Source organism: Melopsittacus undulatus, chromosome 19 (genome assembly GCF_012275295.1).
Source record: "Melopsittacus undulatus isolate bMelUnd1 chromosome 19, bMelUnd1.mat.Z, whole genome shotgun sequence".
In the NCBI taxonomy this organism is placed as follows: domain Eukaryota; kingdom Metazoa; phylum Chordata; class Aves; order Psittaciformes; family Psittaculidae; genus Melopsittacus; species Melopsittacus undulatus.
The window spans coordinates 2408511-2434731 of NC_047545.1; the positions used below are offsets into that span (position 1 = coordinate 2408511).

The 26221-nt window shown below is 56.1% G+C and overlaps 3 protein-coding genes across 3 annotated transcripts; 2 read left to right on the forward strand and 1 right to left on the reverse strand.

Annotated features, from left to right (window-relative positions):
* Positions 1 to 1423: 1423 nt before the first annotated feature.
* On the forward strand, positions 1424 to 11336 carry FZR1 (fizzy and cell division cycle 20 related 1). Its single transcript, XM_034070859.1, has 13 exons — positions 1424 to 1567; positions 2260 to 2385; positions 2595 to 2658; positions 3064 to 3191; positions 3638 to 3720; positions 4125 to 4308; positions 4502 to 4567; positions 5037 to 5139; positions 5773 to 5957; positions 7101 to 7334; positions 7416 to 7520; positions 8392 to 8484; positions 8807 to 11336. The coding sequence occupies exons 1-13, from the start codon at positions 1559 to 1561 to the stop codon at positions 8846 to 8848; spliced, it is 1422 nt and encodes a 473-aa protein (XP_033926750.1). The 5' UTR covers positions 1424 to 1558; the 3' UTR covers positions 8849 to 11336.
* A 1170-nt stretch (positions 11337 to 12506) lies between these two features.
* On the reverse strand, positions 12507 to 21513 carry MFSD12 (major facilitator superfamily domain containing 12). Its single transcript, XM_034070920.1, is given in 14 exon segments — positions 12507 to 12944; positions 13358 to 13488; positions 13809 to 13903; positions 14046 to 14216; positions 14786 to 14878; positions 14982 to 15074; positions 15538 to 15732; positions 15905 to 16050; positions 16829 to 16888; positions 16891 to 16998; positions 17001 to 17014; positions 20146 to 20260; positions 20263 to 20552; positions 21407 to 21513. Coding segments are annotated over 14 exon segments (1710 nt in total). The 3' UTR covers positions 12507 to 12852.
* On the forward strand, positions 21407 to 26181 carry HMG20B (high mobility group 20B). The gene is made up of 9 exons (XM_034070857.1): positions 21407 to 21549; positions 22551 to 22656; positions 22891 to 23094; positions 23235 to 23355; positions 23482 to 23534; positions 23672 to 23747; positions 24377 to 24592; positions 24975 to 25107; positions 25239 to 26181. The coding sequence occupies exons 1-9, from the start codon at positions 21512 to 21514 to the stop codon at positions 25249 to 25251; spliced, it is 960 nt and encodes a 319-aa protein (XP_033926748.1). The 5' UTR covers positions 21407 to 21511; the 3' UTR covers positions 25252 to 26181.
* Positions 26182 to 26221: the final 40 nt, after the last annotated feature.

Genomic DNA, 26221 nt, shown 5'->3' on the forward strand with positions numbered 1-26221 from the left:
GCTTTGGAAAGATATAAATGAAGTCTAAAATCAGCTCCTTAAGGGGGAAACCTTTGAACAGCTCCCAGTGCCTAAAGGGGCTACACCAAACCCAGAGAGGGGCTCTTTGACCAGGGCCTGTAGGACAGGCAAGGGGAATGGCTTGAACCTGCCCAAGGGGGAGATGAGGTGAGGTCTTAGGCAGAAGCTGTTCCCTGGGAGGGTGCTGAGGCGCTGGCACAGGGTGCCCAGAGAAGCTGTGGCTGCCCCATCCCTGGCAGTGCTCAAAGCCAGGCTGGACACAGGCTTGGAGCAGCTGCTCCAGTGGAAGGGGTCCCTTCCTGTGGCAGGGGTTGGAACTGGAGGAGTTTTAAGGTCCTCTCCAACCCAAAGCTGTCTGGGATTCCATAATTTGATGATTCATGGTGTTAAGCCCAAAAAAAAGAAAGGGGGGGGGGGGGATGATGACCCATGGCATTTTTTGTGATTTGAGGGGTCCTGTTAACCTTTAATGTAGATCCTGTAGATCAGGGGTAGGTCAAGTTGGTGATGATGTGAATTACAAAGAGGAGGGGGAAGTGCTTGACATGCGATGCATTCATTTTTTTTAACCGCCTTTTGTTAATAGCATCACAGACTTCTCTAACTTCTCCCTCACAGTAATGCAGTCTCTGACTCTTGACTTGGGCGAAGCTGAAACAGTTGGCAGTCGAGGGATGCTCCTGCAAAAGCATTGGGATGTTTAATGGCGGGGAGGAAAAAACCTCGCATTTCAGCATCTGTAAGAAGTCAAGTTTCAGCACTAAGAAATAGCTCAGCTAAAGGGAAGGTATCTCTGCTCCAGACCATGCTCTAGATTTCAAACTTTCAGACTAATTACAGAGAATATTGCAATAGTTCAGTCATGTCTCACTGAACCCCTCTGAGCAGACGCTGGGTGTGTGGTTTTTTTCTTTGAGGTAAAGGCCCTGCAGCAAACCTCTCCCATTGCAGAGGGGGTGAGGCCTGTGTGTTAGATTCCACCTTTCCCTTGGGAGTTTGTCTGGTGGTTGAAAAGACCAACTTAGGCACCTCTCTTATGGTGTTTTGTATCGTGTAACCTAGGGGCAAAGCATGAGAGTGAGTTGGGCAGCAACGCTTGCTGCTCGTGCCCTCAGAGCTTGGAGTAGCCAAGAGAAACTGGGAGAGCATGGGCATCAGCCATTGGATGTTAACCCAAGGGGGCTGCCTAGTCCATAGCAGTGTGTAGGTACTAAGAGTCTGCAAGACTTTTGACACAGCTGAAAGTTACCCCCAGGCAGTGTCAGCACTGTGGTGTGCACCGCTGTGGATAGGAAAAATGGTCTTAGGCTGAAAGAACAGACAGAAGAGGCTGGGAAGAGGCTGCTTCTATATTAAATGTTGAATAATCTGGTGGTTTTCTTGGCCTGTGTTTTTGCAGCAGACTAATTACTAGTTGGACTTGATCGATGTGCAAAATCCTTGGCCTGCCGGGACTCCTCAAACCTTCTGCTTCCAAAATGGACCAGATTATGAGAGACGTCTCCTACGCCAAATCAACATACAGAATGAGAACACAATGCCTTGTGTGAGTACACATGGGCTCTGCTAAGTGCTCTTGGTCTGACTATTAAGTTTTCTTGTGCTGTTTTCACTTGAGCTTTAAAAGACACGGGATCTCTTGAAGCAAGCCTTGGCTGTGAGCAACTGTGAGTTTCCTGAGCTGTTCCAGAATAACTGAATAACTTCAACAACAAGGGGTTAAGATATGTTAATGTAGCTTAGTATTGCTTCTAATAAAATGAACTCAGTAAGCAAATGTGAACATGAAAAGCTGGGAGCTAACCAACAAAACCAACAAACTGCAGGGCTTGACAAGATAGAAAAAAACCAGTGGGGGCCACCAAGATGATTGAAATCAGCCCTTTTCTGAGCTGGGGTACCTTCCAACAGAAATGAATTCTATGCCAAAGCAATGTGGCTGAAGGTGAGGAAGGTGCTGCTCACCCTGCAGCAGCCTGTACCATTCCACCTGCCTCGGGTCTGCCTCGACAGGGTCACTTTGAGAGGGAACACTCAGGAAGAAGCTGTTTAATTGCTTCTCTTGACAGATGTTCCCATGACAGTTGGACTCTGATGTATTCACTGGTTCTGTGAAGAGGATAAACTAGTGCTAGGCTCTTCTCCTTTGGCATAGTCAGCTTTGACAAGACCCTGTTGATGTTTTTCAGACCTCTGCTGTGATCAACACTTGTTCTTATATGTGTCTTTTTAATTCAGGTAGCAGAGATGAGAAGAACCCTGACGCCTTCTAATTCTCCCATGTCTTCTCCCAGTAAGCATGGTGACAGATTCATTCCCTCAAGAGCTGGGGCCAACTGGAGCATCAACTTCCACAGAATAAATGTAAGGTTTTTTTCTCCCCTCTCCTGCAGTCTTGGAAGTGAGGAAGTGGTTGGCAGAATTGCTCTGATTGTCTTATGCTGCTCAGAAGAGTTCCTTTGAGGGCATGTCTTCAAACAGGCTGCCCCTGTCATCCAGGAGACTTCTTTACTTGTTATTTTACCACGTGTCATGATGTTTCTGTGTGGTGAAAATGTGTTTCTCCCTCTCAGGAAAACGAAAAATCGCCAAGTCAAAACAGAAAAGCAAAGGATGCTACATCAGACAATGGCAAAGGTGAGGCCACACTCCTACTGCTTGTGCCGAGGCTACAGCTTTTGCTCCAAGCTCTGGCAAGTTTGGAAATTGAGGGAACACTGATATTTCAATGCCTATGCAAAAACACATGCTGGTGTGTTAGGAAATGCCCTCATCATGAGAGTGAGTCCCGGGTAAATCTCAATGGGCTCCCAACAAGCATGTGGGAAGCGTGAGGCTATTTGTATCTCTTGATCTGTTGTACCTTGGAAGCCCATTTCTGATGGACTGGGGGGAGGGGAAGCTTGCTGCAAATCTTGATTCTAAACTGTGGCTCCAGGCTTATTAAGAAGCCCTGTGAATGTTAAGTGTGATCCTGCTGCTCCTTATGGAGCTGTTTGCTGCTGCTGAGCTCCCTGCCTAAGCACACATTTGGGTTCACAGATGGCCTTGCCTACTCTGCCTTGTTGAAGAACGAACTCTTAGGAGCAGGGATCGAGAAGGTGCAAGACCCACAGACAGAAGACAGGAGGCTGCAACCATCCACCCCAGAGAAGAAGTCTCTCTTCACTGTAAGTGGGTTACCTGACATTAAAACCAGTGGAGGTTTCATGTGTGTGTCACTGGAACAAAGCACCTGGTTCTGGCAAGCTTCTAGGGGCAGTGAGGTAGTGCTGTGCCTTGACAGAGATAAGCTGTTGATAACAAAATTGGGTGGCCTGCAAGGTAAACAGAAGCATCTGCAGCAAGCTACATACTTCCTATTTCTGTGCTGGCAGGGAAGCTGAGTTGGAACCAAGCTTTTTTGGGCAGTATGATAAATGACCAAATGAAACTTGAGGATTTCAGTGGAGATGAGGGTTTTTTTGTGTGTTTCTGGAGCACATGGGAAAGGGAGGAACTGGAGAGTATGGAAAATCTGGCTGTGGGTGTTAGAGTTAACACTGGGCACCAGCATGTGTTCTGCCAAAGTCCTGGTTGTGCTGGGGCTCTCACTGGATGTGTTTTCTTTATGCAGTATTCACTCAGCACAAAACGTTCTAGTCCAGATGATGGCAATGAGGTCTCACCATATTCCCTGTCTCCTGTCAGCAACAAAAGGTAATACTAATTCTCCACAGACAGCAAGAAGGGAGGGGCTGGGACAGAGGATTCACTGCATTCTCCAGGGCTTTTTATGAAGGCACCAATAGTTGCTATGTGAAGTGGGTTTAGGAATCTGGGGAGATAATAAGTAGGGCCAGTAAAGTTGTAAGAATTTTGTGCAGGTGCCCGTTGTGCCTCAATTTGTCTTGGCCAACTTCCAGTAGTCAGTTTTACCTCTTTGCTGTCCAGCTCTTTTGTAGCAGTACAACCTAATTCTTTCCAGTTTGGAAAGAATGTTGCAGCCTCTGTGTTTCTGTAGCCATGCAGGTATGCTTTGAAGAGTGGCTACATCTGTGTCTATCATCTGCTGCCAGGTGTAAGATCCTGTCCTTGGTTTTGTATCTGTTTTTTGTAAACAGCCAGAAACTGCTCAGATCACCTCGAAAACCTACTCGGAAAATCTCCAAGATTCCTTTCAAAGTGCTGGATGCCCCAGAGCTGCAGGATGACTTCTACTTGAACCTGGTGGACTGGTCCTCTCTGAACGTCCTCAGTGTTGGCCTTGGGACTTGTGTTTACTTGTGGAGTGCTTGTACTAGCCAGGTAAATGATCATCCATATCAAGAGAGTGAGGCACCCATTGCTGTAGCATCTTCCAGAGCTATAGGAGGTGATGTGTTAGGGATCCAGCATTTGCAATGCTCTGCCCCAAACTAGGTACTAGTCAGTGAGACAGTTAATAGTGTAGTTTGACAACAGCAAGTGTTCCTTAACTGCATTCTGTCCTACTCCCAAGGTAACCCGGCTGTGCGATCTCTCTGTGGAAGGAGATTCTGTAACATCTGTGGGCTGGTCAGAACGGGTCAGTACAACATTGTCAGTATCAATAGCTGAAAAACTCTTCATTTAGACCCTCTTCTGGTAGCTGTATAGCTCCTTATAGGTTTTATTTCTTAGATTGTTTTTCTTGTATTTTCCCAAACTCCCTGTATGCATTACAAATCAAATGTGGTTTGCTGTTCTCACTGGATTTCTTGTTAAATGAGAGGGGATAGAAGGCAGCCTCTTGGATCTTGACATTCTCGAGGTATTTGCAAAGAGGTGTGGGAGGGAGAAAAAGCCAATTGGCTTTTCCAGTTCTTGACAGTAAAATGCTACAATAAATATATTCCAGCCAGGCTGCTTGGCACTCTTAGGAGGGAAAAGATGTAAGATGGAAGAACTTGGTATGCTTTCCCTTTTGTGGGATTTATCATAAGTCTTTTCCTCAGCTTTTAGCTTTTATGTCTGTACTTACTGGCTTTACTGATTGTGGTCTTCTGCTTCTCTAGGGGAACTTGGTAGCTGTTGGCACTCACAAGGGTTTTGTACAGATCTGGGATGCAGCTGCAGGAAAAAAGCTCTCCATGCTGGAGGGGCACACAGCCAGAGTTGGTAAGGGGGTGGGAGGAAGAGGTTTCACATGTTTTGTTTCTTCGTGATTGAACTTTCTCCTTCTGTGTGAGGGATTTGTTTGAAATAACAGAACTCAAAGTACCAGAATTGATAGTGCTGTGTCTTCAGCAGTCTTCAAAATACCATCACTGCGGTGTTCTGACCCTGGCTGTGGTGGTGGTGGAGTCTTGCAGCTGGTGTTTCCGCCATCTCTGAGGCATTTTAGGTTTGGTTACAACATCTTTTCTCACTGCCCCTGACTTCCTGTGTCAGCCCTGCAAGCAGGCAGCTTTACACTGAGATTTCCAGTTCCCCTATTCTGTGGGAACTGTTTTCTTTGCTCAGAGGTGCTATGAATCCAAAAGCTGGAGTTAGATTTGGGAAGTCAAGGCACTCTCGAAGTTTCTGTGCTTTATTGCCCTGTGAAATGGGGTTAGTGATACCTTCAGTAAGGTGGTGCAAGTTAATCTTCCTTTGTACACTACTCTAGGGACTTCAGAGGGATATAAGGGAGATCCATCAGCACTGATTTTTCTTTATCTTTTTAAAACCTTGGCAACTGTGGGGTCTGTTCTGCCTCCCCACTCCTGCAGGACTCCCACAATGTGCTCTTCTTCTCTCTCTGCATTCAAGGTGCTTTAGCATGGAATGCTGACCAGCTATCTTCTGGGAGTCGAGACCGGATGATCCTTCAGAGGGACATCCGCACGCCCCCGTTGCAGTCTGAGCGGCGGCTCCAGGGCCACAGGCAGGAGGTCTGCGGGCTTAAATGGTCTACAGACCACCAGCTCCTGGCCTCTGGAGGCAACGACAACAAGGTATGGTACTGCCTAGGAGCCAGGTGAGCCTCAGGGTCTCTGCATCTTCACCAAGAAACAGCAGACCCCCTTCCTTTAAGGATATATGTCCTTTCTGAAAGGGGTTTTTGTTCCAGCTGTGGGACTGTGTCCAAACGAATCATGCTGAGCCTCTCCTCAGCCTCCTCTATCTAATTAAATTAACAAGGCAAATTTAATGTTGCTTCTGTATTTGGCTAATTAAATCTAGAGCTTCACTTGGGGGTTTGAGTGCAACAAAGCTACTGGTAAGCTGTGCTTCCTGACTTTATTTAGGTAGAATATAGTAGCTTATTGCAGTAATGTTTATCTATGCAGAAGGAAACTAAGTTTAGAGCTTTAGAAGTTTTAATACCTGTAATGCGGGCTTGTAGTTCACTGAACACCATATGGAAGTAGCATCTGTTGTGGAGAAGCAGTACTCAGAGCCCTTTGGAATGGGTTGCTAGGTAGTGAATTTGCCTAGTGCCTGTGTGACAGCGTGGTTGTACCCAGTTCCTCCTGCTCAGAATAACTTCTAATGAACTTGAGCATATTTCTAAATGTGTTCTGGAATAATACAGCCATAAAGAGAAAGAAGGATTTGAGTCATGTTTAGTGATGGCATGTTTTTGGCTTCCTAAGGTTACCTGAAACTCAGCACTCATCCTGAGAGATAGACCTGCCTGGAGCATCGAGGCTGAGCTGGTGTGGTCCTTACTAGCAAAAAACAGTGCAGGGCTGAGCTGCTAATGGAAGTACCCAGAGAAATTGTGTCTGCCCCATCCCTGGCAGTGTTCAAGGCCAGGTTGGAGACAGGGGCTCAGAGCAGCTGCTCCAGTGGAAGGGGTCTCTGCCCATGGCAGGCGTTTGGAGCTGGAGGAGCTTTAAGGTCCCTTCAACCCAAACCAGACTGGGATTCTATGACTGTGGCCCTCAGAATGGCTCCTCAGCTGAGTTGGTGGCAGGGTAGGACTGGTTTCAGGGCTGCCAAATGCAGAGTGGAGATGCATGTGCTTGGGCAAGGCTGTGGGAAACCACCTTGTTGCCCAACTGCCCTCATCAGTCCCAGTGCAACATCGTGGCTTGTTGTGTGCCCATAACACTGACTGCAGCACAAGTTTGATCACGTCTCTCCTCTGCCAGCTCCTTGTCTGGAATCACTCCAGCCTGAGTCCTGTCCAACAGTACACCGAGCATTTGGCAGCAGTGAAAGCTATTGCCTGGTCTCCGCACCAGCACGGGCTCCTCGCCTCCGGCGGTGGCACCGCCGACCGCTGCATACGCTTCTGGAACACGCTCACAGGGCAGCCCTTGCAGTGCATTGACACCGGGTCACAAGTGTGCAACCTAGCCTGGTCCAAACATGCCAACGAGCTGGTAAGTTCCTTCCTGTGCAGTCCTACTGCTGAGCTGTCTCCTATTCAGAAGCTTCATGCATGTTTCCCTCTCCCTTTCCAGGTGAGTACCCATGGCTACTCGCAGAACCAGATCCTCGTCTGGAAATACCCCTCCTTAACTCAAGTAGCAAAGCTCACGGGGCATTCATACCGAGTCTTGTATCTGGTGAGTGATGGCCATGTCTCTGAAAACCTCTGTAACTTCTGTAGCTGCTTTATCTGGCTGCAGATAAAGCATCTAGTTGGGGCTCTTCTGTGCTGAAGATGAGGCTCAAAGCCAGAGTGCCAGTGGCACTGTAAGCTGCCTGTAGTCTAGGTGGAGATACGAATGCTGCCCTGTGAGCAACAAAAATGCTCTGGATCTTGTTTCCTTGCCTGCAAGGGTTACCTTTCATTTGCTGCTATGGAAATGTGAGGTTTTATTAATGAATAGCAAAGCCTGCCAGAACACTTCTAAGGAAGCAGAAGCATCTCTTTGTTCCCTTAAGACTCAAAAGCTTTTTCACTGGTGACTGCCAGCAGGGGAAGAATTTGATGCTTTCAGTCTTCCTAATTTGTCATTAAAATGCTTGGTGTAGTTAATCCTCATCGATCCCATACCTGCTTTGTTACTGCTACACAGGTCTTTCAGTGGTGGACTCACAACAGAGATGATAAATAGGTAGATACTGTTTTGTGAGGTAGATTCCAACCAAAGTGACTAATAGAGCTGGGAAATGCCAGTCCTATCACACTTTCTGCCTTAACACATATTTATAGTGTGGGGAGGAGTTATCTCAATTACAAATGGGTTGGAGTTCCTAATCCAATAATCCTTTTTATGATAATTTTACCCATGTGTTCCATAGCTGCCTAAATAACACACAAGTGCTTGAATTGGCACCTTCTGAGACAGAACACTGCACATGAAAGCAGAGGTAGCTCCTTGGTTTCTCACCAAGCAAGAAAGAGAGTTAAATCTCTTCCATTCCAATGAAGATTTGTTTTCAACGTCAAAAATGAAAGGGATGCCAAAGGTTGCTCTCTCTTGGCCTTAGGCAATGTCCCCTGATGGGGAGGCCATAGTCACAGGAGCTGGAGACGAAACCCTGCGCTTCTGGAACGTCTTCAGCAAAACTCGCTCGACAAAGGTAAAGATGTGTGTGTTGTGTGCATGGCTGCAGCTCTGTCCTGCCTTGGGGGGTCTTCCGCTGCCTTGCTTCTGATCTCATCACCAGATCCTGCAGATTGAGGGCTGGATGCAGTGAAGGGTTAAACTTTGCAGAGATATTAAGGTTGTCTCTGTGTGCCCAAGGCAGTGGGACAGGATGTCCTTCTCCTGGCTGCTACAGGGCTGCTGCGCACAGCTGCATTCTGGGGAGCTCACAGCTAGCAGTTGTTTTAATGCAGACCTCAAAGGGCAGATGGAATAGTGCTGCAGTACTTAGCCCCTGCCTCGTCTTCTCTTGTCAGGAGTCAGTATCCGTTCTCAACCTCTTCACCAGGATACGATAAACCCCTTGTGCTGAGACCCAGGAGACTGCAGGCTGCCATACCAGGATGAAACCATTACCTTGGTGTGCATGGACCCCCAAGTTATTCACCAGAGGGGGAGTGCCAATGGGACTGGAGGACGGACCCAAGAGATGATCATTAAATACGTGCTTGTGAACATGCTGGGCAGTATTTGGGGTAGGGCTGGGGAGGGGAGGGAACTGCCAAAGGTTTATGGATTCATCCTTCATAAAAGGGTACAAGAGAAATGTTAAACCTGCATCTTCCAACCCTCATGTTGTGTACTGGAGAAACCGTGTGTGACATGGACCACTGAGATGGGACCAGCTGCTGCGTTGTCCCCTCCTGGGAGAGACCAAACCATCTTTGCCTCTGTAGGAACAACTTTAATGTGCTACTCTGGGTTCTGCTCTCCTTGGATGCCATCAGTGGAGGTAGGAGCCAGCCAGACCAGTTCGACATCACTCATGCATGGGGGCTGGATTCCAGGTTTGTTACCTGGCACCCCTGTTAGAGGAAGTGTCTTTCTTTGTGCTCTCCAGGGGTGTTGTGACTCAGTACAATCATTCCAGCTTGAGTTTTGCTTTGGTTTAGGCATGCTTGACAGCTGCCTTCAAGTCCATTTGGGGGCTCAGCTTTGGAGGAGACTTGAGGCTCCATCGTGGAGGGAGCACATTCAGAAAGTGCTGACATTGCTGTTGCATGTTCTGGGCTGATCCTTTTAATCAACAGAGAGGAAAACCAATGGCTTGAAGAAACCCAACCAACAACCACTGTGCACGTGGGGCTCCCCACAGTGGTGTCTGTAGTGGCCTGGTTGCACTGGAGTCTTCCTGAGGACAAAAGCAGTTGAGATGTGTCTGTGAAACAAAACCACTCGTGTGGATCTGGGTTGTTTTGGAGAGAGCAATGGCCTCTTCTGCCTGGAAGGGGGAATTACCTCATGTCTGGACGAGAACAGGGGTTCTTTTTGAAAGCAAGAAGCATTGCTTTATTTTCTAACCCCCAGGTTAAAGGCAGGGACCTGTTGTGGGGGTTCTGGGGGGTTGTTGTGGGGGTTTAAGTTGAATGAGAGTGCCTGCTGGTGAGTTTGGGGTGAGCCATGGGCTGAGCTGCAAAGTGCTCGTGTGTCTGTGTTGTTTTTATTTTAAAGAGAAGCTGTTGTGCTTTCAGCAGCCTGTTCCCCTCTCACTGCCCATGTGCCAATGCTTTCCCTGCCACACTGGAATGGATGCAAGTGCTGTTTCCTCTTCCCAGTTGGATTTTCCTGGCTGTGTGTATAGACCTTGACCTGTTCTCTGTAGATTGCATAAGTGATAATGTTTCTCTCTTCCTTTTCCTTCTTTCCCTGCACTGGGCTGTAATAGGGATGGGATTGTCTCTTCCCCAGTGCCACCAGTATCTGTGGTGTACGAAGCATGTGTAGGAAGCTCCACACGGAGAAGGGCAGCGAGGTGCTGCTCTGTTCACTGCAGCCTTGACTATGGGTGCCATTCACCAGTGCCTGGATCAGGCTTTTGGTGCTCCCTTTGCATGTCACAGGGATGTATGAGGCCCTCATGTGCCAGGCTGGCAGCACCCAGGCTCCACAGCCCAACCTGGCAGCCACATTGTGGTTTTACAGCCTCACCTGCTTCCAAAATGTCAACGGGATTTCTGACCCACCTTTTCAACACAATGACTTTAGTGTAGTGCAGGGGTGTGGAGTTGGGTTTAAAAACTATCCCATGGCCTCGCAGCCCCTCTCTTCTTGTGTGATACATTCACAGGCACTGTTAAACTTCCAGCGTGTGGAAGGAGCACTCAGAGCACTGAGGAGGAGTTAAAATTAACTTGGATCATTAAGTTGGTAAGAGCAGGTTTGAAGTCAAACGCCACCTGCAGCGGGACACAGGCTTTCCCAAGCTTCTGTCCTGTCTGCTCACCACATTGGGCAGCAGTTGGGCCCAGGGTGGGTGTTTGCACCGGGGCTGGAGATGGTTGTAGCTGTTGCTGTGGATTTTCCTGTCTGTTGTGAGTTCCCTGCTGCAGTCCCAACATTCAGGTGGTTTTGTGTGTTCTGGAGCAGGAGGGAGCTGAGCCCAGGGGGATGCTGCTGACTGGGAATGGCCACTTGTGTGTCTGTCCCTGCATCAAACTCTCCCCAGGGGCTCCCACATCTGCCTCTGGAGTTGCACTGGGGGTGGGTTGGCTTCTCTCCTGGTGATAGGGGAGTGAATGAGCTCTTCCTATGGACCTGGCACAACCTCCTTCCCAGCAGTGGTGGTCCCAGAGGTGCTCGCTGGGGTCTGGGATGCTGCTGTGTGCGTTCTATGTGAGCACAGGCAGAGGGCAGAGCAGAAGGGCCTCGCTGAGTCTGGGTTGTGAAGTCTTGGCCATGGGGCATTATTATATGTAAGGTGGGGACAAACCCCACAGCGAGCACGTTGTGATTTGTCCGTGTAAAACAATCTAACTGGCATTAAACAAGGTGTGGATTTATGGCTCAGGATGGCTCTGCTTCTGCTTTTGCAGGATGAGGTTAGGGGAGCAGGGGCTTTGGCTTTAGGAGGAGAAAGGTGGGGGGGGGAGTAGTGGGAGTCTGGCTGGGGGTAGATGGGGCAGCTCTTCTGCTTGCTCAGTCCCCCCAGTTAGGGTCATGGCCCCTCCTTCTAGCCTTATCACATACCACTGCCTCCAAAGGGCACCCCCAAGTGGTGGGGACAGCCCATGAGTGTCCCCTTCCTGAGCCCTGATGGACACAAAGCCCACCCCCGTGCTCAAGCAGGCTCTCGGCTGGAAGTCCAAGACCACGCCACAGACTGCGGGGCAGAACTGGTCAGGGGTGAGGATGAGAACCTCCAGTACTCCCTGGCCACCAGCCTTGGATCTGCCTCATGGAAGGGGAGTGGAAGCCTCTGCCCCAGGTCTGGGCTGAGGGATCGGGGCGAGGGAGAGGAAGGGGTGAGGAGCTCTTCGTGCCTGAGTTTCTACCCTCCTTGGGGAGCCCCTCAATCAGAGTAATGGGTTGATGGATCTGTGTGGGAGGGGGCCTGGGGGGACCCCATCAACCCCAGGGACCCGTCTTGGGCAAGAGCAATCCCTGCATGGGAGAGACATTCCAGACCACGTGACGCTGTCCTATGATTCCAGCCTCTTTCCCCCTCCATGGGGTGTTGGGACATAGCCATGACCCCCGGCTGGCCCTTGTGCATGTACCCACAGCACACACACGTGGGGCTGCAGCACCGGCCTGCGCCGCTGCGCATGCCCGCACCCGCCGCACACACGTGACCCATGCCGGTACAGGCAGCCCTGCCCCCCTGCGCATGCCCAGGCCCGCCGCACACACGTGACCCGTGCCGGTACAGGCAGCCCTGCCCCGCTGCGCATGCCCGGGCCCGCCGCACACACGTGACCCGTGCCGGTACCGGCAGCCCTGCCCCGCTGCGCATGCCCGCACCCGCCGCACACACGTGACCCGTGCCGGTACAGGCAGCCCTGCCCCGCTGCGCATGCCCGCACCCGCCGCACACACGTGACCCGTGCCGCAGGAAGGCGGCCACACCCCCCACGCTGCTGCCCCGACGTCCCCTCGGCTCCAAGACGAGCCCTCCCATTGGCTATCCCGGGGGGCGGGACATCCGCGGAGCACCCAATTATCACGCTCCAGAGCTCCTCCTCGGCAGCCATTTTGTTTGCGGGCGCGGCCGCCATGGTTGTTGAGGGCGGCCATCTTGCGGTCGGCCGATGCTGCGGGAGCGGGGAGCCCCCCCCCAGAGCCCCCCCCGGGCGCAGTCACGGTCAGGGCCTTGGCTGTGTCTGTGGGTTTTAACCGTCCCCAAGTGCCGTGTGTCCGGACTCCCCTCCCGCAGGGGCTGTACCGCAGCCCTGGGCCTGTGCCAGCACAGGCGGCTCCTCCGGGAGTGCCCGGCCGGGTGGGGGGGACACGAGGCAGGGCCGGGGTCACCCCCCCCCCCCGGGGCTGCCCCAGCAGAGCTCTCGGTGCAGGGCACGGCCCCGGTTCAGTTGATGCTGGTGCTCCGGCCGCTGCCCTCTGTGCTCTCCATCCCGGTGCAGGTCCCGGCTCTGCTCAGCCCCCTCAGGCACACGGCATCTGCGGGATGGGAGGCACAGATCAGGAGTCCCAAGGCAGTGCTGGGGGGTCTGAGCCCTCCCCCCTCCCACAGCAAGATGCAGGTCATAGAACCACTGAGTGCTGGTGTGGGCATCTCCAGCCTGGCAAGGGGCACTTCTGCCCCCACATGTGGCCACCACCACCCCTCAGTGATGGCCTGAGGGGGCCAGCAGGCAGCACTGGATCCTGCCCTCCAGGAGGGCAAAGCACAGCAGGGACAGCTCCCAGTGCCAGGTGCAGGATGGTCCTGTCTGCCCAATGACAGTCATACGTGGCAAGGCCACCGCCAGCCCTGCCACGGGGTCAGGCTCCCACTGCTGCCCATTGGGAAGGACACTTCATCCCAGGCTGGCACAGGACACGGCACTCCTGGAGCCCCCAGCCCCACTCACGGTAGCGGACGTGGATTGGCCACACCATGATGCAGCAGAGAGAGGCAATGGCGGCAACGGCAACGCCTCCGGTGACCCCCACCATCACCCAGTGGTAGAAGCTGGCACACTCAGAGCAGCAGACCTCAGACCTGCAGGGACAGGGCAGGGATATGGCTCATGGGCAGGACCAGAGGCTGGACCAGTGCTGCCCAAAGTGCCCTGACAGCAGGTCCATGCCCACAGTGCCAGGACTAGGAGGTGAAAGGTCCAGGACAAGGAGAAGCAGCTGTACCCCATTGGGTTCCCCAACCCCCCTTCTGTGCCTGGAGATGCAGCCCTCGTCTGGGGCCCTAGGAGAAGCTGGGAGGTATTGATGACAACTCAGAGCAAGTTTCCACCCATGCCCCTTGCTCCCAGGCAGGGTGTTTGCTGCCTGGCCCGCAGGTGATGCGGCTGGAGGGACACTCACGGGCACGGGTGCAGGTTCTGGATCGCCATCACGGCCAGCCCGTTGGCCATCTTATCCGTGAAGCTCATGGCGCCGTAGACGAAGGCGCTGCTGTGCTGCAACGGGAGAGGAGAGCTCATGGGCTGCACACAGCGCAGCGAGAGCCGTGTGCCCTCTGCTGGGCACAGCTGGTACTGCAGCAGGGCCCGTCCTCGCAGGGATCTCCATCCCCGGGGACGGGAGAACTCAGGTACCGACCGTGTTGGTGCCGATGAGGTCTGCGGTCATGGAGAGGGACGTGACCAGGATGGTGGCAGAGCCAGCCCCAAGCAGCACGGCCGCCCCGTAGATCTCTGCTCCCATCTGCTTGACCAGGGTCACCCAGGAGGCGAAGCTGAGGATCACCAGGATGCCCACGAAGTAGGTCAGCTGCTCCGGCCAGCATGGACATAGGCAGAGGGCAGAGCTCAGCTCCCGGCCCAGCGGGCACCCAGCATGGCCATGGGGAGCACCCAGGCAACAGCCCTGGCTCCTTTCCAGCTGGTTCTAAGCAAGGAGCCGTCAGGCAGCAAGAGCCTTGTGGTGCTCCAGGTGTTCTACAGCCAGAGCCCTGCAGAGCTGCAGGCAGGAGGCCTGGCACTGGGACACCAGTCACCAGGGGAGATGGAGCACCAGAAAGCAGCACCTGATGCAGTGCAGAGCAGGGTGTCCCCATCCCTACCAGGGTGGTTCAGCCAGACCCTCCCTCTGCCTCCCATGGGCATCATGGGGCTGACCACAGGTGACTGTGGACCTGAGTGTGCAGGATAGACTCATGCCCCCCTGCCCACTACTCCATGCTGCAGCAAAGCATCACTGGCAAAGGATGCATGAGGGGCTCCTGCTCTCCAGCCAGGCTGAGGTGTGCCAACTGCTCTGCACACTTGTGTGGTCAGCATCTGGCCCATGGACCTTTCCCTTTGGTCAAATTCAAGCCTCATCAGGCCCCCAGGACTCACATTTCGACCCAACCACTTATTCACAGGCTTCATGAGGAAGGAGGAGAGAAAGCCACTGACATACATCACCAGGGGGATGGTGGCGATGTATTTCTGCAAGAAATGAGGACAGGGAGGAGATAAGCTCCAGACCATCAGCACAGGACCCCTGCCCATGGCACCCTGACAGAGGAGCAGGGACCTGCCCTGTGCCAACCTTGGGCAGCATCAGCGAGTTGGTCAGGTACATGGCAATGTAGGCCTGGGAGAGGTTGACGATGAGCCGGGTGGACATGTAGAGCACTGCAACCTGTGAGGGACAGACAGGGCAGCACTGCTGAGCCTGTGCAAACAGGAGGTTTGGCACCTCCTGTGCCCAACCCTGCTGTGGCGCAGATGTCCTCTGAGAAGGGGACAGCCCCTGATGTGGTAGGTGGGTGCCCAGTACCACCCATAGAGTAAGAGTGGTTTGAGTTGGAAAGGACCTTAAAGCTCCTCCAGCTCCAACCCCTGCCCCGGGCAGGGACCCCTTCCACTGGAGCAGCTGCTCCAAGCCCCTGTGTCCAACCTGGCCTTGAGCACTGCCAGGGATGGGGCAGCCACAGCTCCTCTGGGCACCCGGTGCCAGCGCCTCAGCACCCTCACAGGGAACAGCTTCTGCCTAAGAGCTCAGCTCAGTCTCCCTCTACAGGCCCTTGTCCAAAGCTCCTCTCCAGGTTTCATTCTCATCTTCCTATCTCACTGCCAGAGGACCCCCCAACCCCAGCAGGTACCTGATAGAAGGCAGGTTCCCACAGCCAGTCCCTCCAGATGAGCAGTGGACGCAGAGGGCTCGGCTCCTTCTGCAGCAGGGGGGTGCTCTCCTCTGGCTGGGCTGATGAGCCCCATGGGTACGGCTTCTCTTTGGTGCCCAGGTGGAAGATGAGGGAGAACACGGCCCCCAGCCCCACCACAATGAGGGACAGGTTCTGGGTGAGGCAGAGGGGGTGAGCATGGCAGGGGCTGTCCTTTGCCTGCCCATCAGCCACCCCCAGCCCGTGCAGTGGGTGATGTTTAGGGTGCTGCTATTTCACTCCCTCTGGTACCTCCCCAGTTGAGCCATGTCCCACCCAAGGAAGAGGGGACTCCAAGGCCACTTACCCGGAATATAGGGACATCCTGGGGGCCTAAGTGCTCTATGAGTTCAGGCTGGTCCACCTGGAAGTTCAGCAGGAGCCAGGCCAGGCCATACACGGTGATGTTGGCCATGACTGTGAAGGCATACCTGAGGGGAGACAGTACCTGCTCTAGCGGAGGGTGTCCCTGCCCATGGCAGGGGTTGGAGCTAAATGAGCTTTAAAGTCTCTTCCAGTCCAAACCAAGCTGTGAGTCTATGATCCTTCTGGGCCACCCTGTTCACTCTCAGTCGCAGCTCACATCTGCCACAAGGATGCCCCAAGCTGCCTGAACCAGTGCCAGTAACCAGCACTGGAGCCCAGTTACCGCAGCACTGCCCCACATCCTCTGCCCCACTGCACTGCAGCTGGTCCCCACTCACCTGCTAGACGGGACTTCCCTCCCACTCCTGCTCCAGCTGATAAACCCTCAGCCTGATCCCCACAGATCACAGAATCATCTGTGTGAATGAACTTCATTCACTGAATGGGAGAGTCCCCATCTCAAGCCTGTCCAGATCCCTCTGGATAAAGCAGCACTGAGTGGCGTGTGCACAGAGCTGCACGTGATGCCCAGCTGGCCCTGAGGCCCATCACTAACTATGGGCACAGCTTGTGCAAGGCAGGGGCATCTGGGGTGACTGTTCCTGTGAGATCACCCACCAGTGCCCCAGGGAAGCCTACCAACACTCTGCCTCCAAACCACTCCTGGCACCAAAGCTTTGGGGCCACCAACCAGAGCCCCAGAAGCCACTGGGACACATTCTGCAGGACACCACACGGCCCAGCTTGGTCCTGGGTCCAAGGGCTCACATGTGCCATGGCACCCAGGGGACCACTCACCATGCAAGCAAAGGGACATAGCAAGAGGGGACAGCCGGTGCTCACCGGAACAAGCTGTGAGCTCCACCTTCTCAGGTCACTGGTCACCGCTCGGGGATGAGGGAGAGGTGGGAGACCTGTGTGGCTGCCAGCCGAACTGGAAGATGATGATGAAGGGGAGGTAGTAGATGAAGGCTGCCCACTGTGGTGTGTTCTCCTTGCAGGCCAGGCAGGGGTTGAAGATGAAGGGGAAGGACCAAGGACGCACGTGGTGCTGGGAACACAGCAGAGCAGTGAGAGGCTGCAAGCCTGTTTCCTTGGGACAACAGCACCAGCTCGGGACACGGCAGAGCCAGCAGCTCTGCCAAGGTGCTTCAGCCACTCCCGTCCGCTCTGGCCACAGGACAAGGACCCTCACACACGGTCACACCAGGAGCTCCTCTCACCTCCTGCACACGATAACCAGACCAGGGCCATGCCGTCTGCCCGGAGCGATACGGCCCCGAGGGGGCTACAAGGATCTGGGGTCCCCCTTCCCTTCTCCATACCCACACAAGGGCAGCAGGGCCAGCCCCGGGCAGCGCTCGGGGGGCAGGAGCGGATGTGACCCATGCTCTGAGCCACCACGGCCGGTCACCGCTGAGTCAGGGGCAGCGTCAGGCTCCTCCCTCAGCCGCAGCGTGACCGCGGGGGACGCCAGCGTGGGGCAAGCCGGGACCCGATGGTTCTGCTTCCCCTTGTCCAGGGTTACAGAGCGGGTCTGAGGCAGTGACCGGGGCTCACACCCGGCTGTGCTGCCCCGGGGCTCACACCGGCTCTGCTGCAGTGACCGGAGCTCACACCGGCTCTGCTGCTCCGGAGCTCACACCGGCTCTGCTGCCCCGGGGCTCACACCGGCTCTGCTGCCACGGGGCTCACACCGGCCCTCCCCCCTTGCTGCCTCGGAAGCTCACACCGGCTATGCTGCTCCGGAGCTCACACCGCTCTGCTGCCCCGGAGCTCACACCGGCTCTGCTGCTCCGGAGCTCACCCGGCTCTGCTGCCCCGGGGCTCAACACCCGTTCTGCTGCCCGGGGCTCACACCGGCTCTGCTGCAGTGACCGGAGCTCACACCGGCTCTGCTGCTCCGGAGCTCACACCCGGCTCTGCTCCACCACGGGCGTCTGCCCACGGAACCCGTGGGACAGGTTCAAACTGCCACCAGACCTCTGGTCCTGCCAGGATCGACTCTGCATCCCCTAAGGCCATCCACAGGGCTGGAGCTGCACACCCAGGGCTGGAGCTGCAACCCCAGGGCTGTAGCTGCACACCCAGGGCTGAGCTGCACACCCAGGGCTGCTGCAGCCTCCACATCCACCCTGGGCCCATCACCACCATCAAACACCAGGGCCACCGCATGGAGCTGGTCCTCTGCCATGCATCCGCACCACATAACCTGGATCTGCCCAAGTGAACGTGGCTTCACCAGCAGCCAAAGGGGTGCTGGGGAGCCCACACGGCCCAAGAGAGGCCATGGGAGCCCCCAAAACCACCTGCTTTTCCCACTCCTGGTCCCCGATTTCAGCAACCAGCCCTGTGGGGCAGGACCACAGAACCACCAGGCTTCCCTGGGCAGGGAGGCTGGGACAGCACCACCAGAATGGCCTCAGAGAGCAGCAAAGAGACATTCATCCTACCAGAATGCTATGGCTGGAAAACTGCCTCCCAGGAGAAGCTGATGTGGTGCTGAGCCATCAGCACCACCAGCACCAGGAAGCCCAGTGCTACACTGGGGAGATGCTACCGATAGCAAACTCGTGATGTCTGCACCACAACCACCCCTGGGCTGTGGTTTCACAGGTGTTCTTGCTGGAAGAGCAGGTTGCCAGCGCGCTCCCACACGGAGCATCAGCCACAGTGTGAGGAGCACAGCATCACCCTGGGTCTGCTGGACCTCACAACAGCCCTGATTGGCCAGGGAAGCAGCCTCCAGCCATGCTGCTGAAGCCGGAAAAGGGTGATCAGGGACTTCCTTTGGGAGCAGCAAGAAGCAGAGCTGCCCAGGGAGGAGACAAGCACGCACCAGACACTTCCCTAAATCTCGGAAACAAGCTCTGAGCTGAGCCCAGCAGGGTGAAGCTTCAACACACTCCCTGCCTCACCCAGAAGCACCCCGGGGACATCAGGACCTTATCAGGTATCACGGGCTGCACAGCGCGGCTGGCTGAGGATAAGTCTGGGGACTAAGATAAGACCACCCCATGCGACAGCTGTCCTCTCTGTGCATCCACTTGGTTTATCTCTGCCTGTGGATGTTTCTGCAAAACAACTGCCAACAGCTGCTCTGCAGGGTCTGGCAGGCTCCTGCACACGAGGACCTCATCCAGGTCACATGACCACAACACAAGCATCCCCAAGAGCCCCTGCACCTCCTCAACAGTTTGACCCCAAGGCATGGTGCAAGATGTCAATAACACCAAGCCCCTGGTGCCTCCTTCTGTGTTCACACAGGGCTCTTTCTCCCCAGTGTGGTTGCCTTCCCCAGTGCAAACAGGGCCCAGGGCCAGCATAGGGACAACCCAGCAGTGCTGGGCCACTGGCAAGGTCCTGGTAAAATCCCGGGCCTCCTAGGGAAGCTGAGATGTAACAACAGATGTTTCAGCCACAGCATCGACTCGCTGACCACAAAGCTGGACCTGACTCAGTGACACCCAAACATGGGGGCACAGGACACTCAGTCTATGGCCTGAGAGCCAGTGGGAGCCCAAGGCAGCACCAAGCCACTGTGTCACAGCTATTGGGATGGGGATGGTACCACAGACACCATGGTATCCCTCCCCAGCTGTGCCTGAGGGACCTCTCTCCACTCAGCATCTCCAAAGAGCACCTTTGATGTTTGCCCCCCCTCACCAGGCACCCCAGAAAGGTAACAGAGGTTGATCCTGCAGTGCAGAGAGGCTCCCCCTGGGCATCATCTCCACCCAGGGCACCCTAGGATGGGCTGTTCCTGTCCCTCAACCAGGCTCACCCCAGAAAGTCACCCTGGGGCCACCAATCTGCACTCAGAGAACCCAGAAAGGTTCCCAATGTCCCACACACAGGAAGCCCCCAGATAAAGCTCCCCTGGGGCCAAGATCTCACCTCAGTTTGCCCCACCCAAGGAATTTCCCATTCACACCGGAGCAATGCAGACAGTTCTCGAGGGTCACCAATCTCCAACCCAGAGCACCCCAAAAGGCACCCGAGTTCCTGCACCCACAAGAGCTGCCCGCGGCACGCACCTCAATCAGAGCACCTGGATAGAATCACACATAGAGTATTGGCTCCCTCAGCTCCGCCCAAAGCGCAGCCAGAAAGGCACCTCCAGGCTGACCCCCAACCGCTCCCAGGGCCGCCCCCTATCCCCCCCCCAGCGCGGCCCCGCACCCACCGGCGAGGTGCCAGGACTTCCTCCGCCGTAGCAGCCGCAGCCCAAGGAACGGGTCGGTCTCGTAGCCCAGCAGGGGGGTGCAGAGCCCGTCCGCCAGCTGCCCGGCCAGAGCAGGCCGCACCGCGCGCGGTGCCGGAAGCCGAGCGCGCTGTGCAGGAACAGCAGCAGGGACGTGAACCACAGCGCGGCGCAGGCATAGTTCTGGAAGTGCCCGGCCGCGAAGCTGAGCCGAGCCGCAGCGGCAGAGCCGGCGCTGCCCGCACCGGCACCGGCACCGGCAAGGCTCCGCCATGCCGGCGGGATGGGATGGGACGGACGGGGCGGGACGGGCGGGGCGGTCCCTGGGTCGTCCGTCGCCGTCGGGCTGGGCTCTGCCCACCCCCCGGACTCACTGCGATCGGGGCTGCGGCGGGTACAGGAGGGCGTCGTGAGTAGGTACCGGGTGACTGGGACCAGTATAAGCAGTACTGGGGCCACTGGGAGTTGTGGGGGCTACTGGAGGGACTGGGAGCAGCGGGGGGGATACTGGGGGTCTGGGAGCACCCCATGGGTGGGTACTGAGGTGACTAGGAGCAGTGTGGACTCTAGCGGAGTCACTGGGACCACCCCTTGGATGGATAGTGGGCTCACTTGGAGCAGTGGGGTGTCCTAGTGTGCCTGGAACCAAGTACCACCACTTGGATGCGTATTGGGGTCACTGGGAGCAGTTTGAGGGTACTGAGGTCATTGAGACCTCATCTTGAGTAGGCACTGGGTGACTGGAACAAGTATGGGCAGTACTGGGGTCACTGGGAGCCGTGGAGGGGAGGGTGGGCGCTGGGGCCATTGGGAGCAGTCGTGGGGTAGTGGGAGTAATGGGAGCAGTGGGGGGGCAGTAACTGGGGTCGCTGGGAGCAATGGGACTGGGGGCGCCGGGCACAGGGGGGTCACTGGTTCCCCTCGTGTTCCTCCCGGGACACCCCCCCGGAGGGCTGCACTGGTGTCACCCACAGTGACCCCCTTCCGCTCCCTGGTGCCGTTGCCCTTTTAAGGCGGTGCCCTCCCCACGCCGGTCGCTGATTGGCCCAGCAGGTAGTGGCGCGCGCGCAGCACCGGCCGTCCCCTTCCCTCCCTCCGCCGTTGTCTCCGCCGCTTCCCTCTGACGTCGAATCCCTTCCAGCCAATCCGCGCTGAGCTCCATCCGCTCCGTTCGGCGCGGGAGGCCAATGGGAGGGGCGGAGCGAGAACCTCATTTGCATAATAATAGAGGGGCGGGGCCAGGGCAGGAAGCGGCAGCGGCTGAGCGGGGCCCGCTGGGGGGAGGCCCCATTGGCTGCTCCCGTCCCAGCCCCGTTTCTGTCCCGCAGGGCTCGGACCCCGACCATGGCTCACAGCACCAAGCAGCTGCCGGCCGGGATGCTGTAAGTGCTGCCCCCCCCCGCGGGCTGCCCCCGGTGCCGGCCCGGGGGTGCTGTGTGTTCTTGGGGCCTCTGCCGGAAGGAGACTGAGCTGAGTTCTGAGGCAGAAGCTGTTCCCTGTGAGGGTGCTGAGGCGCTGGCACAGGGTGCCCAGAGAAGCTGTGGCTGCCCCATCCCTGGCAGTGCTCAAGGCCAGGTTGGACACAGGGGCTTGGAGCAGCTGCTCCAGTGGAAGGGGTCCCTGCCCGGGGCAGGGGTTGGAGCTGGGTGAGATTTAAGGTCCCTTCCAGGAAAAGCCAGGGGGGTCACAGTGGGGCAGCATGTACTCGGCTGGGGCAGGGAGGCTCTGCTGGACCCACATCCTCCACTGAAGCCTGATCTGTAAAGGTGAGCAGTGAGCTGGGGCAGAAGGATCTGGGGCCACCAGCCCCATGTTGGAGCCCTTGGTGTGTCTCGGTGGTGGTGGCAGGAACCTGATGGAGCAGTTGTGGCTGGAGTGGGTCAAGCCAGCAGCAGTGCCCTGCCCTCATCCTCTGCCTTGAGGCTGCTCCTTATCCCCAGCAGTGCTTGTGCTGGGTGTGGGTGATGCTTCCCTGGAGCCAGGATCTAAACCCCTACAGCTTCTCCTCCCTTACTGAGGAGGATCAACTGGTTGGTGCCATTTGGGAGTCCTGGCTGAGGTGTTTACCTTAGCAGGGAAGTGACTGTTGCTGTTACCCATCTCAAAAGCAGGACTTGTGCCTCCTGCTTCCCTTCCAAATGTCATTGACAGATCCCAGGGTCATCCCTGGGCTTTGGGGCAGCCTTTTTGTGCCTAGGACTGTCTGGTGCTGGGCTTTGCTTGAGTGCCATCAACTCAACTGTGGCCTCCCATCACTTGGGAGCAGGGGCTCCAGGGCTGGTGGCAGGTTTGGGTTAGGGTACACGGGCAGGAGTTAGGAGAGGTGTCACCATTGGTTCCAGAAGTTCCTCAGCCCTTTCTGATGGGCACTCTTTGGCTGCAGACATGCCACGAGCAAAGCTCATCATGGGAACTTCCTGGTGGCCATCAAGCAGGAGAAGGGAGAGGTGGCACGAACAAGTGGTGAGAAGCCACATGGTGAAGAGGAGGTGAGTTATAGTCCCTTCATCCCTCCCCACAGAGACTGCCCAGCCTGGGGCTGTGGTTCCACTCACCTTTCAGCAGCCTGGGCACAGCCAAGTGACCCTCAAGGAGTCCTTGACCATTCCTCAAGGGATGGGAGGCCCAGGAGGCTCTGCATGCTGCTCTTGTGTCCTGCATTGTGGTGGCACTGTGTGCTCTGATCCATGATGCTTTGTCCTTTTCCCTTCGCTGGGTGGCAGCCAGTGAAGAAGAGAGGTTGGCCCAAGGGAAAGAAGAGGAAGAAGATCCTTCCCAACGGCCCTAAAGCCCCAGTTACAGGCTACGTGCGCTTCCTGAATGAGCGGCGTGAGCAGATCCGCACGCAGCATCCTGACCTGCCCTTCCCAGAGATCACCAAGATGCTGGGGGCTGAGTGGAGCAAGCTGCAGCTCTCAGAGAAGCAGGTACTTGCCTCCACCTAAACCCCTCTGTCTGCTTGTCCCACTAGTGGTAGGGTGGGCAGCAGAAGCCTCAAGCAGTGGGGAAGGGAGTCAAGCAGCCCCTGGGAGCCTGGGGCCAGGCTGAGGCCCCTCTGTGTCCACAGCGGTACCTGGATGAAGCAGAGCGGGAGAAGCAGCAGTACATGAAGGAGCTGCGGGAATACCAACAGTCAGAGGCCTACAAGATGTGCACGGAGAAGATCCAGGAGAAAAAGATCAAGAAAGGTGTGTTTGGGGAGCAGTGGCTGCAGGAGGCACTGTCAGGACCTGGCCAAGCACTGTCAGGGGCACTGGCCAGCACTGGGGGCTGCTGGGCTGGTTCTTAGGGGTAACCTTCTCCCTCCTTTCCAGAGGACATGGGCTCTGCAGCAGCAAACACCTTGCTGAACGGGCACCCGCACAAGGTAAGGCCCCAGCCAGTCTGCTTGTGTGTGGGGAAACTGGGGCACCCCTTGCCCTGTCCCTGTGCCTTCTGTCTGCCCAGCCCCAAGGAAACTGGGTCCCCTTGGCTGTGCTCAGCCCTGCCCGATCTGTCCCCCAGGCTGGTGAGTGCAGTGACACCTTTTCCACCTTCGATGTGCCCATCTTCACAGAGGAGTTCTTGGACCAAAACAAAGGTGAGGGGCTGGGCTGTGGGGTGGGGGCTGCTAGTGCTTGCAGCAGCTTGCATGGGCAACAGTCTGTATCCCATGGGCAGTTCCACAGCTGGCACTGGGTGCGAGATCCAGGCTGTGGAAGGTCCCTTCTGAGGCTGGATACAGGGTCTGGACCTGTGGTTGGTAATGCTGAACCTCGTGGATGAGTCATGTCTTGGGGAAGGGATTGAGAAGAGAAGGCTCCTGAAGGGGAGAGCTGAGAGCAGCTCCAGTGCCTAAAGGGGCTACAGGAAACCAGGAGAGGGGCTTGGGACAAGGGATGTAGGGACAGGTCAAGGGGAATGGCTTGAACCTGCCCGAGGGGAGACTGAGCTGAGCTCTTAGGCAGAAGCTGTTCCCTGGGAGGGTGCTGAGGCGCTGGCACAGGGTGCCCAGAGAAGCTGTGGCTGCCCCATCCCTGGCAGTGCTCAAGGCCAGGTTGGACACAGGGGCTTGGAGCAGCTGCTCCAGTGGAAGGGGTCCCTGCCCTGGCAGGGGTTGGAGCTGGAGGAGCTTTGACTTCCGGCCTAAACCAGTCTGGGGTTCCATGGTTGGGCCTGGGACGTGGGAGAGCCAAGGGTGTCCCTGCTGATGCTGTGTGGTCCTGGCAGCGCGGGAGGCAGAGCTGAGGCGCCTTCGGAAGATGAACACAGAGTTTGAGGAGCAGAATGCTATCCTGCAGAAGCACACGGAGAGCATGAACTGTGCCAAGGAGAAGCTGGAGCAGGAGCTGGCCCAGGAGGAGAAGCAGACCCTGGCCTTGCAGCAGCAGCTCCAGTCTGTGCGCCAGGCCCTCACCGCCAGCTTCGCCTCCCTCCCCATCCCCGGTGAGTTTGGGGTGGCTGTGGAGACCTGCAGGGAGGCATCCTGGAGCTCTGCATGTGGTATAAACAGGGCAGTGGGGTGGTGATAGACACTCATCTGATGGTGGAGTATGATTTTGGAGCAGTTTAGGGTGCCCAAGGATGTGGCAGTCAGGTGGCTCCCCTATAGTGGGGTAGGGCAGGCTGGGAACCATCTTCCTCCTGAGCCATAGTCACCCTTGTGTCCACAAGGCAGAGATCAGTCCAAATCCCTTTGTTCCTGGGCTTGTGTTGTGGTGGGTGCTCTCCTGCTGCAGGGTTCAGGGTCCTGTCACCAGCATTGATGGGCTGGGCCAGGCTAGATGGAGACTTTCTGGCCTTGCTTAGCTGGGCTTCTGCCCCACAGGCACTGGGGAGACCCCCACACTGAGCACTCTGGACTTCTACATGGCCAAACTTCACAGTGCCATCGAAAGCAACCCACTGCAGCATGAGAAACTGGTGGTGCGCATCAAGGAGATCCTGTCCCGGATAGCCAGGTGAGCTGGTGTGTCCTGGTGAGCACTGGGGCAGCCCATGGCAGGGCTGAGCAGCGAAGTGGGGGATGGAGAGGGCTGAGAGAGAGAAGCTTCACCTCCTGTAACTCAGCTTTTCTTTCTTCCCTCTCCAGTGATCACTTGTGAAGGGGACCAGTCCCTCTGGAGCCCAGGGCTGGCCGGACCCTGGCCCTGTCCCTTGGAGCTCACACGAGGGACAGTCTCTGCTGGGGTCCGGTTCTTTCTTCTCCACCCCTCACCAGAGGCATGAGCAGGGACCCCTGGCCCTGGGGCACCATCTCTGAGGACATCAAGCTTCTGGGGACCAAGCGGTGCCAGGGCTGTGAGGGACATGGTGTTGTGGCTGTGAGCAATCCCCCACACACCCTGTGAGCCCCCCAGCTCCTGCTGCTCCAGCTCAGAGACACCCCAAGGGCTCTTTGGTGATGGATGAGTGGCTTGTGGGTTACAGCCTCTTCCAGCGTCACATAGTGGCTGCTTTTAACTGGCTTGTGCTGGAAGGGAAGCAGACGGGTACCTCCTGGCCCCTGGAGCAGCTAAGGGAGCCTCTTGCTGCCCTGTCCTGCAATGCTGAGGTGGCATGTTCCCTTCTGCCCTCCTCTTGCTTTATTTAATCCTCTCCATGGGTGCCTTCAACCCCCTACCTGTCACCTCCTTCCCACTGGCTCTGGGACCAGGGAGGGCAGCTCCTGCCATATGCAACAGCAGAGGCAAAGACAAAGTAATCCTTCTGGATGGGGAGCTGGCCCCAACCCCGTACACAGGCTTTGGGCTCCTGCCTGAGCCCATCCGAGAGTGGGACCACCACACTGGGGGCTGTGTCCTGGCCCTGCCCTCCCAGGGGCTGCCTCTCACCTGTCTCAGACTGTTGTTAGAGTGTCTTATTTCCTTACTTAGCATGACGTGGATGGAGCCCTGGGTTCAACCTGGGGCTGGACTGCGCCTGCTTGGCTCCTGCCTGTGAGGTCTGTGCTCTCTTATTCTCCTGGTTGCCATCTCCTGGTGGCTGCTTGGCTTGGGATGGGAGCTGGAGCAAATAAATATTGGAGAAAACCAGGCTGGGCTCAGTGCATTCATGCTTGGGGCCAGGATTGCA